Raw genomic sequence first — 20,018 nt, 5'->3', positions numbered from 1 at the left:
CCCATAATACAGCAATTTTGCTTGCTGATTAAATCTTATGAGAGTCTGTTCCTCTATAAAATACACACAATGTGATGTAATCACCTATGTTTCTCAAAAGTCTTTGAATATATTGGTAAAGGAAATTCATTAATTCTAATCTTTTTTTTTAATTAGCTCTTCCAGCACTTCTATGTATCATAGGATTAGAGCAAGTCTGTACATTTTGATTCCCTGACTCTACATGCCTTGACATAGTACCATAATGGTTTAGGATGATAATGTTTGAGACTCATTGTAAAAATGCTTTAGGCTAGGGAATTTGCCAGTTATAAAATTCTCATCAGTCTTATCTCCAAAAATTAAATCTAGAGATTTTTAAAAGCTAATCTCCCAGAGACTCTGTTTCTAGAGATCTGTGATAGGACCCCCATAGGTGCACGCTATAGGTGTGTGCGGGCATTTATAGCAAAAAAGTGACTGGGGACTTCTTTCGGGGAAAGATGGCTAGGAAAAAAGACCCGGAACTATTTGAATTTTTTCTTCCTGGGGCTTTCTGTTCACCATTATTATATTCCAAAGTACAAAAAATAGAGGTTAAAACATACAAAAGCTTTGCTTTTCCAATGTCTCTAGATCACCCAGCTTCGGATTAAAGGAACTGTGTTTATACTTGTGTCAAACATGCAATTTCCTAGCTAATCACGTAGTGCATGTGTATTTGAGCCCCTACAAAGCAACGAAAATGACTTAAACTTCTTAAGACCACTCAAACTCAGAAAAATTACATCAGCATTTTACTTTTATTGAGTTTATGTTAAAATGTGGTTTAAAATTAAGTATTACTTTATTCACTGAGTGGATTTGAATCTTTTGAGGTTTACGTACATGTAACTTAAGACAACTTTCCCTGTGTGACTGTGTATTCCCTTCCTGAAAAGTGAAATAAAAAAAATAATAAAAGGAACAGTAATTTCCTGGGTTAATCCTAGGGCACACAATCTGACACACAGGAGAGATATATGCAGCTGCACATTTTGGAGGAATGGAAGGAGATTTCTCAAACAAATTAAAACACAATATTAATGGGTATACTTCATAACATCTTCATAAAATTTTACATACTACTGAAATAACTAGCATTACACAAAAATTTGAAGAGTAGAAATTTGTCTAGAAATAAGGATAACATGATACCTATAATGATTCCTTGAGTCAGACTTCTAAGCCTGCCCAATGCTACTTCTTGCAATACTATTTTCCTTAATAGCACTCTTCAATTATATAACTATTACCAATTTAAAAATAGATATGAGAGGTTCTTTAAAAACAACCAATTTCCTTATTAAATGAATAGTACAAGTTCCTCACCCTTAAGTGGAGTCAATCAACAGAAATCCATGGCTACTCATAGTATCCAAAAATACAAAATCACTGTGGAATCGAAGATTTATTTTTGACACATACTAGTTGTCAACTTAAAGTTTTTCTTTTCTCTCATGCTTACTAGATGACATTGGGAAGAGAAGTACATACCCCCCAACCCCCATTCAGCTGTACTGTGTTTCTGTCTCCCAAAGAAACCCACCACAAGATACAAAGAAAAGTGTTTTTCTCATTTGCTTCTTTTTCCTCTTCCACCTCTTCTTTTGATAACCCACTTAATGTCTTGGTTAAAAGAAGAACATTAAATCCAAGAGTCATGAGATGTAGTAAAGTTAATACAGCATTTCACTTAATTAGGATATTCCCTCTAAAATAAATGTTTTGAAAGACTGTGCTTCCTTTGTGCAAAGAAAAATCAATGAGGCAAGGATCTGAGAGGACATTTTGAAAAGAGTTATGTGCATTTTGGATTTGTCACTTAAAATTTTATTTCATACAAGATCTCAAATGTTTCCCAGATGATTACTGAAAGACAATAGCTCTGAGTTTTACTGGAAAGTCAAAATAATTGCCATGCTAGTAACTACCAAATTATATTTGTTGGTCAGGTGATCTCAACTCAGCCCTTCCTTAGTAATCAATGGGTTTAAGTAGATGAGACAAATCTATTTAAATAAATTTGGCTCCTGATTCTGGTTAGCAAACTTTTAGAAAAGTGATACCAGTATTTCATTGTAAAATTTATGAAGCAAGGAGAAACTCCTCAGTAGGAAATTGCAAGGTTAATCCAACGTATTTGTCAATGACATTTTAAAGGGAAAATGTCAATCAATTCTAAGAATTATTTACTTATCTTAAAAACAATTTCCTCTTTTGCTAGTTTCTCCATATCCTCCAGAATCACAGCACTTGAGTTGCTTTGATTTAAAACTGTACTGTACAGGTAACATTGTGAGTTAAATTTGTTTTTATCTTATAATCTACCTCTATATTTTTAACCCAGAAAAACTAAAGTGTATATCCAAGAAACCAAATTACATACTCTTATTTTTATTATGAGCACCCAGAAAGGAAGCAATGAGCTCTGCACATGTACAATATTATAATAATACAGTGTGATTTGACAAGCCAATAATACTTCATGTGTGGCTTATTTCGTGGTAACTCTGACTGGTTTCTTAAGCAAGAAATATATCTCCTCCATATGTGAAATCATCATTCAATTATGAGATTTTTTACAACTTATTCAAAAATGTTCATAAATCTATCCAGTGAATGACAAATCAGTATTGCCAATACTGGGATAACTGCCTCATATTTCTAAAAGTCCATAATCCCTATCTCTAAATGCCTAATACAGATCAGTAGTTCATGCTATCTGTCATAAATTTAATACTGGCAATGACATAAAAATTTGGTAGCATAAATATGGAAATACTACTTAAAAAATCTTCTGATCAAATTTCTTTGTATGTGTGTGATGATAAAAATACACTATGACTTTGGAACTGAATTGTAATTGGAAAATAAAGATTTAAATACTATATAATTGGGTGTATCACTCTAATGAGCAAAGCAAGAAATATTGTTCATGTATATAGTCCTAAATTTAAGAGTAATAATTCAACAAACATATTTTTTCACTAAACTGTCAAGTCCATCACCTTATTCTTATCTGGTAGAATATCATTTGGTGTTAAACTTTGGTTGTTATACTGGCAGTTTCTCTAAGATAAGCTTACATTTGAAATATCACATCATGCCAAATTCCCAGCCAAAGAAATTATTTCTCATGTGTCAAAGGTATAGGAACAAGGCACTGAACATTGTATAAAGTGATGCATGAATATGAAGATTGTAAACTTATTTAAAGACTTGAAGTTTCATTAAAACAAAGCTATTGCATTTCACAAACAATTTGTACCGAACTTATACAAACAGCAAGTGCTCAAAAAGGCTTCATGATGCAAAGTAGGCATTCTAAAAGAAAAGTGATTTTTAAAAATTCAACAATTTTATAGATTGAAGTGAATAAATTAATCTTATGCATTGTCTTACATTCTGTAACTACTAAGAAAGTACATTTACTTCTGTATAACAACTTTCATGTACTTGAAGACCTGACACTTATCTAATACCTTCCTAATGCTGTATTCTGTACAAGGCAATGCACAGTTTTGAAACTACTATTACCAAAATGTTATCTTTAACAACTTTGTTGTTAGTCTTATATTGAAACTCATTTAGTCTCTTGAGAAAAACTGAATTCTGCATTTACTTGGGAGGACTATCTTGGATTCTGATGGAAGTTTATCTTACACCATGCAATTTCTGGAACAAACTCCTGCTACAATATTTAGCCAATATTCTTTAGTATATGATTTTCCTTATGTCATTTGATTTTGACTTTCCATTTGTACATTTTTAAGATGGAAGCATTTATATGACTCAGTAGGCCTTTTTGCTCCCTTTCTTTCAGTAACACTTTTCTTGATGGGAAGTATATATAAATAACCTGACAGAAGACCATAAAAATGTACAGATGCACTGTACAGAAAGTGAAGGGAGAGTCCAAGGCCAGGGTTCCATTCTAAGCTACAACTCCATGATTTCCCACGTTCTGATTCCACATGCACTTTCAACAGTCATTTACAGGACCCCAGAAAGCAATACCTGCAGAGGGCCCAGTGGATAATGTACACAAGTGGTACTCTTCCAACATCACAAAACTGGACTCTATAAAAGTGTTTAGAAACTTTGAATTAAGAAAAAGAAAGGGTAAAACTGATACATGGCTTCTGGCCTATATAGCCCTAAACCCAGAGAAAAGAGTGGAGAAGGCTGACAACAGCTGCTTGCTTGTTATGCTGATTAGATCGTTGATTTAGCCAGATTTACTTTGTTTTCTTCAATCATGACATGCTTAGCAAATTCATCAGGATTAAGTCCCAGGTTTTCTTTTAATTTCTTGAGCTCAAAGTCATGGAGAATCTTGACAGTCATTAACTTTTCTCGTTTGATTCTCTCCACAACGTCTTTTGGTACATCAGGTATCATCCAGGCCAACAAAAATTTAACTAAAAACACAATGTGCTAGAGGAAATAAGTATAAAGGAAAGTCAGAGACACTGTTAGAATTGCCAAAAGTTTAGCAAGAAGTCCTTGCATATCATTACACTCATTTGATAAACTGTGCTTGACACAGGATGCACAAAAGCAACCAAAAAGATATATACCCCCTGACCTACAATTTCGTACACAAACAAGCATTAAAAATATGTAATTAAAATGTAATTACAGGAATTCTGAAAGAACATCGTTATTGCGTACAGTCTTTATCTCTGCTCCCTCCTGAAAACCTAATAATTTATTTGTAAAGGAATTGATAGTAGAAACCAAAAAGACAAAAGCAATATTTATACCAGCAAACTGTGAACACAGGAACATCAGCAATAGCCTAGGATGGGTGTGTGGCACATATGGAAAACAAAAGTGTACACAAAGTGAAACTCAGCATGATGAATTATATCTATAGGTCACTTGCCTTGCTAAGCTTTCAGAACATGTAATTCTCAATAGACAAGAATTTTTCCCTCAGTAAAATAACCCAGTTGTAAAATTAGAACTACAGACAGCCAAATGAAAAGGTTGGCTCACTACTTAGGCACAAAAAGTTTATGGTCAGCTTTTCATTGATTCAATTCCATGTATGAGTAAAACTACCAACTATGTAATAAAGTAACATGAAAGAATAAAAACACATGAATAGGAGCTAAGAGGAAGGAGAGACAATGAAAGGAACAAAAGAATAGTAGAATGAAAAACAAAGATATGAATCCATCTCTATCAGTGAAAAAATAAATGATAATTAGGATTTCAAAACAGGGAATAAATTAGCTGAGTAACAGAAGTCAGAGCAGAGACACAGAATAAATAAAGGAAACATTTATCAAAGAAATAATCCAAGCATATTTTCTCAACTTGAAAGGTTGAGCTCTAAGGGGCTCATCAGAATGACTATTATGTTCAACAGCAAGGAATCTTCTTGTGAAATATGATAGTGAGGCTACTGAGAAAATCCTCAGTCTTACTGATCTTAAAAGAAGATCATAAACGAAGACTGAGGAATTAGAGTGATACTGCATTTGATTTGACAATACTGGAAGCTGAAAAAAATGGAGCAATGTCTTAAAATTTTTCAGAATATCCGGCTGGAGGTATGGCTCAAGCAGTAGAGCACCTGCCTAGTAGGTGCAAAATCAAGAATACCTAAATAAAGTTTATTGAAAATATTTAATGAAAACAGCTTTCAATCTTGAATTCTATAAGAAATAAGCACATGTAAGGAAATTTTTTTTTCAGTATTCAAGATCTCAAAAAAAACTGCCCATAAGTTTTCCTCAGAAAATTACTAAAAGACGTGCTTTAGCAGAATTAGCTAGCAAATTGAGAAATGATTTCTGATGTTATTTACTTGGCCGAAAAGTGATCTAAGCTTTTGATGAAAAAATGTGGGAATAAAAGTGGTAAGAAGAAAAACAAAACTATAAGGGAAATATATTCAGAGTATAATGTATGAAGGAAATGTTACTAATATTTTTGAAGCTATAATTTATAAACCTTTAATACTGACCACCAACTGCAATCTCTCATTCAAAACTCTGATGAATAGAAATAGTTCAGAGTTGAGAATGATTAAATATTAAAATACCAGTTGGACATAAACCATGGATCAGCAATGCTCAAGGTGGCACCTAAGTATTTCTATAGCAAAATAAATGAGTAAAACTTAAAGAGAACAAATTAAGGCCATCATCAGGCATAGATGCTTTAAAAGTTACCAAAATGTCTTTTTGAGATTTTGGATTTCAGAATAAGAAATTATGGAACTCTATAATAAAAATATGCTATAACTCTATTGAGAAGTAAGAGAAAGAACATTTTTCTGTTATATGCATTGCTTGCATGTGGTGGGTCATAATAGGAAGTTGATAATATCTATAACCAAAACATAAAAAAGCTGCATGGGAATGCTGCTTTTCCAGGGAAAAACCATAAGAAAAATGTGCTTAAAAGTTGAAATGTTTGCCTTTGGAGATTAGGAACTGATGATGGGGAGAAATATATAAGACTGATCTCCTTTTTAGCCACTTAATAATAACTTGGATAATAAGCCACGTAATAACTTGGATAATAATAAAAATAAATTCAATAGGACTGATTTTGTGCTTATGTTAGAATTATCTGTTATTGGACTTTCCTGCACAAAGAGAAATGTGCCTGACATTTATTTGTTTCTCTTTTATTGGCCTTCCTGTTTTATGATTTGTAGTAATCCATCTGTAATTTAGACTAATGCCTCCTCTGTGTGCCTTGTCTTCATACTTAATGTTCCACAGGAGATGAGGTTCAGTGTAGTAGACACACATTAGCTTGGGAGTAAGACATATCTAGCATTAAAACTTTGCTCTAATATTAACTGGTTAACCTTAAGCCAACTACTTCTTAAAATGAATATCAGATAATTTGCCAAAGATTTTAAATTTAATATACAAGATTGTTATGACTTAAGATGGACTCTGGAACCAAGATGTAACAAGAATTCTTTAAAAATTAGTGGGTTCTCTTCCATTTTCCTGAACTCAAAGAGAGAGGCCAAATTTTTCTTTTTCCTTTTTGGTATTTTTAATTATAGTAAATGAATGAAAGATACTCATTTCACTGAAAATATTCCTAAACTGCCTTTTATGACAACAATTAATTCCTTCAAAACAGCTCAGTGAGACAATGCTAACTTTCTTTTTTTCTGTTTCCTCATTTTCCTCATTTATTGGTGTCAATAAATTGCCTATACTTATATTATCAACAGCAATTAATAACAAATAAATTTGGGGAGTTATGATAAGGATTATCCTTTGCACATACATGTATTTGTATATATACATACTTATATGTACAAACATATATTATGTTTATATATGTGTGTGTGTGTGTGTAGATGTTATCTTTTTGATGAGCAGGCACCTTTAGAAATACCTGCTTTAACGCTGAAGAGAGCAACTGCAATAACAGTTAAAAATGCTTACTTCCATAACTATGATGAAGGTCATCTTGGCAGCAAGGACATGCCAGAATTGCATATTATGAGCATATTTATACTCATGATCAGGAGGGTTCCTATAATCTCTGTACCTGAAAAATGGAAATCAATGCAAAAAATTAATTATAGCTTCAACTCTCATTATTTCTCTTAAGAGACCCTTTCACTGACCAGAAAATCAGATCATAGGAAGATAATTGATAATATAAACTATCTTCTTGTTCACATAAAATCTCAGCCATATGCTACTTATATGCAGTTTATCATTAATATGAAACATACTAGTGAAACATCTCTTGTCCTTCAAGGACAAACTTATCAAATGAGTTACCAAACTTTGTCATCACCATTTCCTCTCTTCCTTCTCAGCACACTTAGTTCTATCCCTCTCTCTGTCAAAATCAATTGTTTTCTGTTATTAAATTGAAAGACTATCTTAATCTTATCTGATTTTCTAGGAATAAGAATTGATATTGCTGACATTTCTATTTTCTTGAAACTCTTATTTTCTCTAGGATGTGCTGACCATGCGTTTTCCCCTTTTTCTTATTACCTCTCTGAACTTTCTGGGTTCTCTACTTTGTGAGCTCATTCTCTACTATAAAGTCACTAGATACTGATGCTCTTCAAAGACTTAATTTGGCTAGAAAGTCATGAAATCAAGAAATGTGACAGCCGTACTAATGCTCTTAAACTTTATGCTATGAGTCCTCTACATCCAAATATGGAAAATAACAATGCTTCTGCCTGTCTTGCAACATTTTCTCATTCTTTGTGTAGTCCCAAAGAAAGCAGTTGATTTAAGGTTTAAATTAAGGTTAAGGGACCTTGGTCTGTCTGTCTATCTATCTGTCTATCTATCTATCTATCTATCATCTATCTACCTAACTCCCTGCCTACCTATTCCCTTTAAATTCTATAGTATAAAGGTCCTCACAGTACATGATACACTGAATGTGGAAAGAGCAATTCACACTTCCTACTTCACAGTGAACTCTCTTCACAATCCTTTAAACGGGATGGCATATTGTTATTTCTCTCTTTCTTGTTCTATCTCTTTTCTGAGAATACACAGTTAACTTCAAGCACAGGTAATATAATCATGCTGCATTATGGATAGACATTACAACTCAGACCAACTAGCATTTGTTGGTGAGCAATCTATTTGAAAATAACTAGAAAATAAGAAACTATTTGAAATCAATGTGGTCTTTACCCATAATATTCTCTCACTTTTGCACATTCTATCTTTATAAACCAGAATCATACAATGAACATTATTTATCCAAGATTTTGTTTTGTTGCCTTAAGTAAACCTTTTAAATTTAAGACATAAAATCAGGAAATGCGTAACTTAAGAGATATATTTAAAATGCAAAACTAAAACAGACTAAAAGAAACCTGCAAGTGGTGAAATCTCGTTTCTCTGAAGGAACCGTGCGGTTTGGAAAATCAGCTATCAGGAATATGGACAGGCTGTTATTGACATATCCACTCAAAGGCTGGTTGCTATTTTGTGAGTAGGCATAGAAGTAAACTAAACGGGGAATGATGTCCGATGTAAATGCAACAATAAAAGCCTGAAGGACAAAGCAAGGAAAGAATGAACTGTTAATCTAGTTTTCTAAAGTGTCTGATACATGAAATACATTGTATGCACAGATGACAAAAACAATAAAACCTTTTTTACAAATTTGTAAAAAGGTTAAAAAGGGTGGGGGATGTCTGGGAGAGAAGAATAATAAAGAGTAATGGAGGGGGTGAACAGGATCAAAGTACATTTATATGTACTTTCTGATGTATGGAAATATCAATGAAACCCCTCACTTTGTAAAGTTAATATATGCTAATAAAAATTATTGAAAAATAAAATATTTTAAAATGTCTGATGTGTATTATCTCTCTCCAGTGAGACATATGGATGCAGAATCACTAAAACATTGTTATAAATCATACTAAAATATCTGTCTTTGGTCTAAAACATGAAGCAGCTCACTTATAATGTGGGATTAGTATTCCAAGATTTTGTAGTCACAAAGTGGCTAAGTTGAGCACCCGTGTCCATTGCCAAGGAACATGGTCTCTTCCCGGTGTCTTGCTATTTTCTACTTTTCTGAATGTTTCATAGCACAGTTCTACTACTCTCTATCAAATTCTCTTGACTGGCGCAACTCTACAAGCTAAGACTGTGTGTGTAAGAGTCTGTGTGTGAGTGTATGTACAGGAGGTAGATGGAATGGAAAGGTAGAGATCTTGTGTGGATAATTTCTTAGAGTTTGGTACTGTAATAAATTTCAGAATTGATTCCATGGGGATATTATTTTCCCATCTTTTTCTAAGCTCTGGAATCACATAAATACCTTTTTTTTTTTGTTTTTTTAGATTACATGAGTCAATTTAAAACCAACGTGGCTCTGGCATTTACATTTTTTGTGGTAATTTTTTTTTTTTAAAGCCTTGGCTATTACTTCTTTGGTGACTGGTCCAGTCAGGCTTTCAATTTCTATTACTTATTGAATAAATTTGACTGTTTTTTATTTTTGGGGGGTATGGTACTGGTGTTCGAACTGAGGGCTTCACAGTTGCTAAACAGGTGCTTGAGCCACCACTCCAGCGCTTTTTTTCTGGTTATTTTGAACTTTTTTTTTTGGTGGTACTAGGTTTGTATTCAAGTCCTTATGCTTGATAAGCAGGAGCTCTACCACTTGAGCCACTCCATCACACTTTTCTGATTATTTTGAAGAATAGTGTCTCATTTTTTTTTTCCAGGCTGGCCTGGACGTGTGATCCTCCTATTTTAAGCTTCATGCCATTGATGGGATGACACATGCACACCATGCCCAGCTATTTTTTTTGCTGAGATGGGATCTCACAAACATTTTTGCCTTGGCTGGCTTAGATCTGCCATCCTACCAGTCTCAATATTAACCTCCCAAGTAGCTATGATTACAGGCATGAGCTACCATTGCCTGGCTTAAACTTGACATCTTTTTATTCTTTAAAAAAGTGCCAATTTCAAATATATTTTTAAAAAAATGGGTGCAAAGTAGTCTGTCATATTTTTTCAGAAGTTGTATTACTTACTGTTTATTTTCTAATTTAATTATTTATGATTATACTTTTCTTTATTCATTGTTACTACTTCCTAATGATTTGTTTTACATTCTTTTCCTTAGTGTCTTAGGTCACATGTGCAACTTATGTTTTGAAGTGTTTTGTTTTTTTTTTATAAATTGGAAGCATTTAACAGCTATGGATTTTTCTGTTTTCACTCATTCTTATAGGTTCTCATTTTAATTACACCCTAATTTCAATTATCTTATATGGAGCTTACTTGGAAGTGAAAATGTTAAGTGGTTAGACATTCTTTTTTTGATTATTTTAATGAAAACATTCATTTGTGCTGGGCGCCAGTGACTCATGCCTGTAATCCTAGCTAGTCAAGAGGCAGAGATCAGGAGGATCATGGTTTGAAGGCACCCCAGGCAAATAGTTCAAGAGACCCTATCTCAAAAACACCCATCACAAAAAAGGACTAGTGGAGTGGCTGAAGGTGAAGGCTCTGAGTTCAAGTCCCAGTACCACAAAAAAAACCTCATTAATTTGTAAAGCATAATTATATGCACTGTAAAATATGCATTTTGGAGAATTCTTATCATTTTTAATTTTTAATTTTTAATCTAATTAGATATTAGATTTAATATCTAATAAGTGTATTCTCTGATTTTTGCATACAAATTTATGTATAATATTTTTAAATTATTTTACTATTTTATAACATTGTTTATTTTCTATCTAAATTGCCACATGCTATAATAGTAGGTCATGACATTTTGATGAGTAATTTCACAGTTTTCCTCATATTTTTAAAAAGTTTGAATGTCACAGATTTCTCTTTATTGCTCAGTAAATACAAACTTAGGATGTTTCATCAGTTTGGACTAGTAACATGATGAAGTCAGTGTAAATAAATATTGAGTTAAGCATCATTCATATTTCTCCATCCCCAAGGAAACAAAATAAAAAGTCACCCCACCGAAACAGGTCTACTTACATTAGTGGCAACAGAAAGGACAGCCATTGCAAAGAGAATGTCTTGCCAAACACCTATGCTATGTGCTTTGGCTGCTACAGGCCTCCTGTACTGAGTAGTAAGTTTCCACGCATCCACTCGGATCTCTACAAGGTTATTTATGAGGGCAAGAAGAGGAGCCAAAGGAAAAGAGGCGACAAATAGTGTGACAAATCCAAACTGGATAACTGTAGAGAGGAAAAGAAACAAACATTAAATCCTTATGTGGAGGGAATGAAGGGAAGGGTAAGCTGGGAAGGACAGCTCAGTTATTTCTTTATTCTTTCTTTTGAAATCTACTTTTTTGAAGAAACAAGCCATTCTTTGCCTTTTGTTATGTGTTCAATATAGGTTTATGCTCATCTAGGCTTATATTTGTATTGGTATTTACATCTGTGTCCTGGTGACTACCTAATGTATGTACTTCTATGACTAATTCATTTTCATGCTTCTCTCTGTGTGTGTGCAAAGAGAATAAAATTTTCAGAAATAAGGTATTTGTTGAGGTCTTGATCGTTTGTATTTTAAAAAATATCTTTCCAAATAAATTTTGCTTGCTCTTCCTTATTGAGACTTAGCTAGCTTCTTGTATCCTTTTTGTTCTTTTTTTTTCTAACAATGATGGAATAAGAGAACCTATGCAACTGATAGCCTGGGCTTTCCACACGAGTGAAGATAAAAATAGTAAGAGATATAGAAATGACTTCCTATTAAAGGGAGAAAGAAAAATTTTCCAATAGTCCTACATTTTTAAATGAATCTTGGATGTTTTTGGATTTTAGTTTTCTGCATCTGACTGAGTCAGCCTTGCAATAAAGTGAACCAATATGCAAATATATACTGACTCCCTCTTTTCCTGCTTTCTTTACTGAACTAATAGAAAATGAACAGGGAGTATTAGGTAGAAGAAGCACGGATTTTCAAGTTTTAAATTTCAGATCTCTATGTAGAAAACTGTGGCTCCTAAAAATCTAATTAAACTAAGTTTCAGTTCCCTCAAAGACAAAAAAATTGTTAAATAATGACTACTGTGCATAATTTTGTTAAGACTATAGAGATAACGTATGGAAGTTTTGAGAATAAGCCAACGATTAGTTGAGTTTCAATAAACAGCAATTCATTTTGTTATGAAACATATGGATTTCATCTTTAAATTTCAGTGCTAACCTCTGATTCAAGTATACAAAAAATCATCTGAAACATATACAATTATAAAAATACAGACATCATCCCATAAAACCAGGAATACCTAATTTTATAGCCAGCTCTTTGTCTTAAGCTTATCTACTTCAGTCCAGATATCATATCTTTATATATTCTACCAAGGAATCATTTAGTAGTCATATCATTCATTGAATCATGATTTTATGGGCCTGAGAAAAAGTGAAGAAAATTGTCTTTTATAGTTTCTACAGAGAAGCAGAGAAAATCACATGAGTAGAAATATTTGAACAGACTATATAAACAGCTCCCAGATAATCTCTCCTATGAATTCACTATACTTTCTCTGTTTAATCCTTGGGATATTTAAGGCATTTCGTATGTTCAGCTTAGGACTTGCTATATAACTGTTTTAGCCTTTTTTTTCAGTCTGACATAAAGGATATGCACTAAATGCACATTAGACTGTGTAACTGTTTTTCAACTTGTTTTCTCTCTGAATAGTCACTGAGGACAACAAAAAGAAAAATAATGATTTAAAACTATTTAAAGATGGGCATTAAAACGTGATTTGTACTTGATTTGGTTCAATAATATTAATATTCAATTGAGAGAAAAAACATCTCTAAGACCTGTGTTTTGAAACTGAAATTTATTTTGCATTCTGTTTGCTGGAACACAGAAATAGTGAATCATTTTTTCTACCTTTTTTCATCTTATTTTTTCATCCACCATCCAATAACACTAAACATCTATTATGTAAAGGTGGAAAGAAATATTAAGACATAAAAAACTTTCCTTTTATTCAGGCTACTACTGCTTCAGAACAGTGGTTTAAGATTACCTGTTTCTAAGTACTCATAAAATAACCCTAGACTTCCAAAAGTTTCAAGGTCATGATCTTGCTCCCAGCGACTATACAGTTTCTCAGAGTTGGACCGAGATCTTCGGCGTCTCCACCAATTAAAAACCAAGCTGTAGGAAATAATAAAAGTAAGTACATGAAACAGTATTAAAAAGAAAGAGGTCAGAGACCCTGTATGTTAAACCTGAAACACTGCAGAAAAGTAAGTTTCAATAACTTAAGGTAATATAACAAGGAGATACATGATTTCAGCTAAAGTCCAAATCAATGTCTAGTATTCCTTTGACCACACACATGGTGGGCAAGAGTTCTTTATTAGGGGGATTAATAAAACAGGACAACTCTGACTCTTCTCAAGGAAATGCATTTACTCAGAGATAGTTCAATTTAGGAACATATGAAGAAGAAAGTCACTACTAGGACAATTCACTGAACTTTATGCTATCATGACACTCAGAAGGACACTTGAAGAAAAGAGAAATTTATTATAGTAGAAAATGTATATAAAAGGAAATGGAGAGGCTTATCTAAACACATAAAAGTAAGTGCAATAATACTCTATTAACAACTTAAATCCCATACTGTATAAAATACACCATGATGATGCTAGGTAATCTTGAAGAATAAAAAGGTTATGTAAAGTAATAAATCAATGTAATAGATGACATTGAAAAATAAGCATAAACATACAAAATCACCTCAATCAATGCAAAATGTATTTGATATATTTTGAAAACATACTAAATTATACTTAGGACAGAGAAATAGATATAGAAGAATATGATCAAATCTTACCAAAAATGTCCACCAAAATACTAAGCCAAACATCATCCTTAAAACTGAAAAGTGAGAAATAGTCCATATAGAACCAAGGATAAAATAAAAATGAGCATAACTCACTGGAGCTCTGAGCCAGGATAATAAGTATAATAAGAAGAAAGATTATATATTTTTCCATAAAAAGGCAAAAGAATGAGAAATGAAAATAAAACCTATGGTTAATAAAATAGAAAACCCACACAAAGATAGACCAAAATTACTACAATTACTAATGGGGTTTTATCAATTTATTTCTTTTCTATGTGTCTGAAGCACACAATTAGAAAACATAATTTGAGAAGATACTATTTATAATAATAACTAAAAAGCACCTATAAAGGATTTGACAAAAGATTTATGAGACCTATATGTGAAAGTTTAAAAATCTATATTTGAAGTCATTATGTCCAAAATAAAATTTCATGAATAAGAAGACTAAGTATTATAAACATGTAAATTATTTATATTGAAACAATTAAAATGCAATTTCAATAAGAAACCACAATATTTTCAAGTGAAACCTGACAGTATATTTCTAAAATGTGTAGAGGAACACAAAGCCCAAAGACAGTCAATATAGTTCTATAGACAAATAACTGGTAAAGTTTGTCTCATGTCAAAATTTATTGTAAACATATATTAATTTTCTGCATACTGGTTAAAAAATAAACAAATGCTGTAACACAAATGGAGACCTAGAAATAACTTTTCGATAGACATATGGCATAAATGGTATGGTAGATATGGAGGAAAAGAGAAGAGGGAATTTTCAGTAAATGATAAAATAACAATTCATATCTATCTACATGTAATTTGTTTATGTATATGCACATATATATAAGAAGTTGGATTTTGTATATCAAACAAAAGTGTTTCTATATATTAAGAATCTGAAAGTTTAAAAATAACTTTATGATGTATTTAATTTTTTTTAAGAATATGAGAATAGCAGTTTAATCTTGGGAAAAGGAAGGCTTTCTTAAATAAGGCTTTAAAGATGCTAACCTGTAAAAGACTGCTGAAATCTACTCTCCCAATTTGACATCCCTTATCCAAAATGTGTGGAACCTGAAATGGTTCCAAATTTTGGACTATTTATATGCATAACAAGATTTCTTGGAGATGGGATCTGGGATCCAAGTGCAAGCACAAAAGTGGTAATACCATGCTGAATAAAAGCAATGAGGTTGACACTCTTGTCCCGTGTCTGATGGTGGAGGAAATGTTTTCAGTTTTCCAATGTTCAGTATAACACTATCAGACTATTGCACATACTTACTTTTATGGTGAGGTGTGTTCCTTCTATTGCTACTTTCTTCAGGCCTCTTATCATGAAGGGATGTTGAATTTTATTGATTGTTTTTTCTGCTTATATGATTGTATAACTTTTTTCTTGATTCTAGTCATGTGTTATATTGTGGTTATTGATTTGTGTATAATGAACTGTTCTCTCTTTCCTGGTATGAAATCAACATGATCATGGTATATGATCTTTACAGTGTGTGGCTTGTAAGGATTTTATTGAGGAATTTTGAATCTATCTTCATCAAGGTAACTGGTCTATGGTGTGTGCGTGCATGTGTGTGTGCGTGTGTGTGCATGTGTAATCATGGTAATACTGGTTTCATAGAATGAGTTTTAAAACTTTCCTTCCCTTCAGATTTTGTGGAACAGTTTGAGGAGCATTGGTATCAGTTTTTCTTCAAGATCTGATAGAATTCATCAGTGAATAGATTTGGTCCTAGTCTTTTCTTTATTGAGAGATTTATTTTTATAAATGCTGCAATTTAATTGTTTATTATTTATCTTTTTAAGTTTTTAATATCATCTTTAATTTTGGTAGCTCACATGTATCTAAAAATGTATACATTTCTTCTACAAGTTACAATTTATTGTAATATAAGTTTTTAAAATATTCCCTAACGATCATATGGAATTCAGTGGTGTCTTTTGTAACATTCTATCTATCTCTAATTCTATTAATTTGTGTAAGCTTTTTCTTTTGGTTAGTTTGGCTAAGGATTTGTCAATCTTCTTCATTTTTCAGTCAACATAGTTTCATTGTATTGTTTTTTTTGATTTACATTTACATTTCATTAATTTCAGCTCTGATCTTTATTATTTATTTCTTCTTGTTCTTGTTTTTCTAAGACCTTGACATGCATCCTTAGGTTATATATTTGAGATCTGTCTGGTTTTATTAACTAGGTATTTATAGCTATAAAGTTCCTTCTTAGAATTGCTTATTTCTGTTGTTGTTGACTTCTAATTTTATTCCATTATAATCTGATAAAATAGAAGCATTTCAATGTTCTTGCATTTGTTAAGACTTGCTTTATGTCCTAAATATGATGAATTTCAGAGAAATTTTTATAGCATGCTGAAAAGAATATGTATTCTGCAGCTGTTGGGAGTAAAATTCTGCAGATGTCTGTTAAGTCCCTTTGATCTATACTGTCATTTAATTCTGATGTTTCTTTGTTGATTGTTTTTTTTTGGTCTGGATGACTTATGCTTTTTTGAGAGTGGAGTACTGCAGTCACTCATTTTGTCCACTTACTGTGTGGGGGATAACTGTGGTTTTATGTCCAGTAGTTTACGAAATTGTGTGCAACAACATTCAATGTGTACGATTGTAATGATTTTGTCCTCTTGATTGATTATACACTTTAGCAGTGTGAAAAGACATTCTTTGTCTCATCTCACCAAATTTTGGTATCAAACATGCACTGTGAGATGTGGGTATAGCTATACTGGTTGCTTTTGGATTGCATTTTGCTTGGAAAATCTTTTTCCCTTCTTTTCCTTTTAGGCTACGTTTGTCTTTGGGTTTTGTTTTTTTCTTTTCAATCCAATCCACAAATCTGTGCCTTTTAATTGGAGAATTGAGGACATTAACATTATCATCGAAAGGCATGTAGTAATTCCTGTTATTTTGGTTGTTTCTTAATATATGATTTTTCTTTAATACTCATTTGTTTCTCTAGTCATCTAAATTTATTCTTTTGCATATTTCATGATTATGTTCATCTTCCTTTTCTGTGTGAAGGATTCCTTTAGTATCTTCTGCAGTGCTGACCTACGGGTCATGAATTCTTTATTTCTCCTTTGATTTTGAAGGATTTTTGATGAATACAGTAACCTAGGTTGGCAGTTATTTCTTTCAGGGCTTGAAGTATATCACTTTGTAGCCTCCTGGATTTTAGCTTTTCCATGGAGAAATCTGCTGTTCTTCTGATATATTCATCTTTATCAGTGACTTGGCACTTTTCTCTTTTAGCTTTCAATATTCTCTATGTTCTATTCTCTTAATCTTTTAGCTGTGATATGGTTTGGGAGATTCTTCTCTGTTCCTGTCAGTTTGGAATTCTAAAAACCTCCTAGGATGGCCATCTCTTTCCCATGTTTGGGTAAAATGACTTCCATTATTTTATTGGATATGTTTTCAATACATTTAGCTTGTATTTCTTTTCCTTCACCTATTCCCATGATTTGTAAGTTTTGTCTTTTAATGGTATCCTAGAGGTCTTTATGTTATATTTGTACTTTATTTTTTTTATTATTATCTGAACATTCTTATTTGTCTACCTTTTGTCCAAGTCCCAATATCCTGTCTTCAACATGATCCATTGTATTGGAAAAAAGTGAAGACAGTTGCATAAACTAAGAAGAAGTTCATTACTTAGGGTAGGAATTGGAAAAATAATACCAGCAAATAGTATTGGGGAAAAAATAGAAGAGTAGAGAAATGTAACTATAAAGGAGAATGAGAAGAATAAGGGAAAAGTAGAGAAGATCCAGCTAAAGAAAACAGAAAGAAAAAAAAAAACTTGGTAAACAAAAAAACCAAAAACAAAAATAAAGAATAATTTTAGAAACTGGAAAGATGAGAAAAAAGAAGGAATAAAAGAGAGAGAAAACTAATCTAATTCAAGACAGAAAGAGAATAAAAAATGGGGGGGAAGGAGAAAGAAGAGAGAGTAGGAAGAGGGGATTTAAAACTAAATGTTAAGAGCTGGGAGTGGTGATTCATGTCTATAGTACTGGCACTCAGGGAAAAGGCCAGCATGGGCCCTAAGGTAAGAGACTTTCTCAAAAAAGAAAACAGGACAGAATGAAAGTAGACAAAAAATTAGATATTTAAGAGAAGAATAGATAAGAAGGCAATAGAAAGGACATAGAAATGAGAAAACTAAGTTGTATAAAAATAAAATAAATAGAATAAAATCATATGCATGTATGAAAATATCATGAAACTCATTCATGTACATTCTCTAAGGATCTAATCACAAGGGCATCAGTTAAAGATGTCTGTCCATGCTTGCTGACTGGCTCTTCTTTATGTAGCCACTTGGGCTGTGTGTTTCCTGGTGATTGCTGAGCCTGCATGCTATTTGAATTCCTTTGTAGTGTTTTCCTAGCAGCCAGAGGGCATGGTCTCTGGGTAGAGCTGATGGTTATTGCTCCTCACTGATCTTCTCAGGACAACATGGGGCAAACCACAAGCATTCTATGGACTGCTCCATCTCTCATGCCTTTAAATATATGGTCCTGGGGCAGGGAAGCCCAATGGGAATGGAGCAACCTGCACCACAGCAGCTTGTGTGCTCCACCCTCCAGCTTTCTGTCAGTCTGCAACTTGGCTTTCACACTTTCAATTGCTTGCCCACCTCCAGGAGCTCTCCTAACTAGCTTCCTTACTTATTTCCCAAATAGGAAGCAATATCCACTCCTCCCTATTACTCCCATCAGTTTCCTACCGCATGGGTGGAGCTCTCCAAAGTTCGCACTAGATCAGCTCTCCAGTGATCAGTGATCAGTGGCTGATCACTGCTTTTCTGGAGATAGGACAATTTAGGCAACTTTAACTCCAAAAGCTACAGACTCAGAAGTCACTCAAAATGTCTTCCCAGCACTGCACCATGGCTCAATGCGAAAAAAAAGAGAGAACTTTCCCAGTGCCAACAGCTATGCAGACTCAAGGACCCCTGGCTGGTGAGACTGCAAACTTTCTCAGTTCTGAGATCGGTTGTTAATTGTGTTTACTGAGTCTCTCATTCTTTCGTTCTTTCAGTCCCTACCTCCTTCTGCTACTGAAATTCTATCTCTGTCTATCTGTCTGTCTGTCTCTGTCTTCCTACCCCATCAGCTCCATCTTCCTAACCCAGGAATAATAAAATCTTACAGCCATCATCTAGTCCAGCTTCCCTCTGATAATCATGAGCTGCTTGTACAAAAATGTGTATGAAACCAATCAGAAAAGATGTCTCAGGGAATCTTTTCTTTTTCATTAGCATCTTAATGAACTGGAAAGAAATTTACTCCATTCAAACTGTGAGAACTCAAATTTTTGCCTATCTTGGCAAGTTTGCACTTATGCATGCCAGTAGCATTAGTACATTACAGCACAGTTATTCTGTCCTTGGGATCCTTAATTCCCACAGGGGCTACCAGTTGTAGTCAGTGTCTTTCTGGGGCAATCATAACAAAGAAGTCTAGGTATAATTCTAGTGTGATTTTTAGACTGTTGTGGCATTAAATATTCATCAGTAATGATCTTTGTAAACTTGTCAATGAATTTCTCTGCTGCTTTATAGTCAGAAGACACTTCATCACCACAAATCTTAAATAGTGTG

The 20,018-nt window shown here is 33.1% G+C and overlaps 1 protein-coding gene across 4 annotated transcripts in view; it reads right to left on the bottom strand.

The window, feature by feature from the left end:
- Positions 1-748: 748 nt before the first annotated feature.
- Ano5 (anoctamin 5) overlaps positions 749-20,018 on the bottom strand; it is a 100,400-nt gene continuing 81,130 nt past the window's right edge. For all 4 annotated transcript variants that reach the window (XM_020184639.2, XM_074042899.1, XM_074042903.1 and 1 more), the window contains 5 exons: positions 13,543-13,673; positions 11,520-11,725; positions 8,867-9,045; positions 7,452-7,557; positions 749-4,458 (listed from right to left, as the gene is read on the bottom strand). In XM_020184639.2, the coding sequence (XP_020040228.1) occupies positions 4,237-4,458; positions 7,452-7,557; positions 8,867-9,045; positions 11,520-11,725; positions 13,543-13,673 (844 nt within the window). In that variant the 3' untranslated portion in view covers positions 749-4,236. The remainder of the gene's footprint in view (positions 4,459-7,451; positions 7,558-8,866; positions 9,046-11,519; positions 11,726-13,542; positions 13,674-20,018) is intronic.

This window comes from Castor canadensis, chromosome 1 (assembly GCF_047511655.1).
Source record: "Castor canadensis chromosome 1, mCasCan1.hap1v2, whole genome shotgun sequence".
Taxonomy (NCBI): domain Eukaryota; kingdom Metazoa; phylum Chordata; class Mammalia; order Rodentia; family Castoridae; genus Castor; species Castor canadensis.
This window is presented reverse-complemented; position numbering and strand designations above follow the sequence as displayed.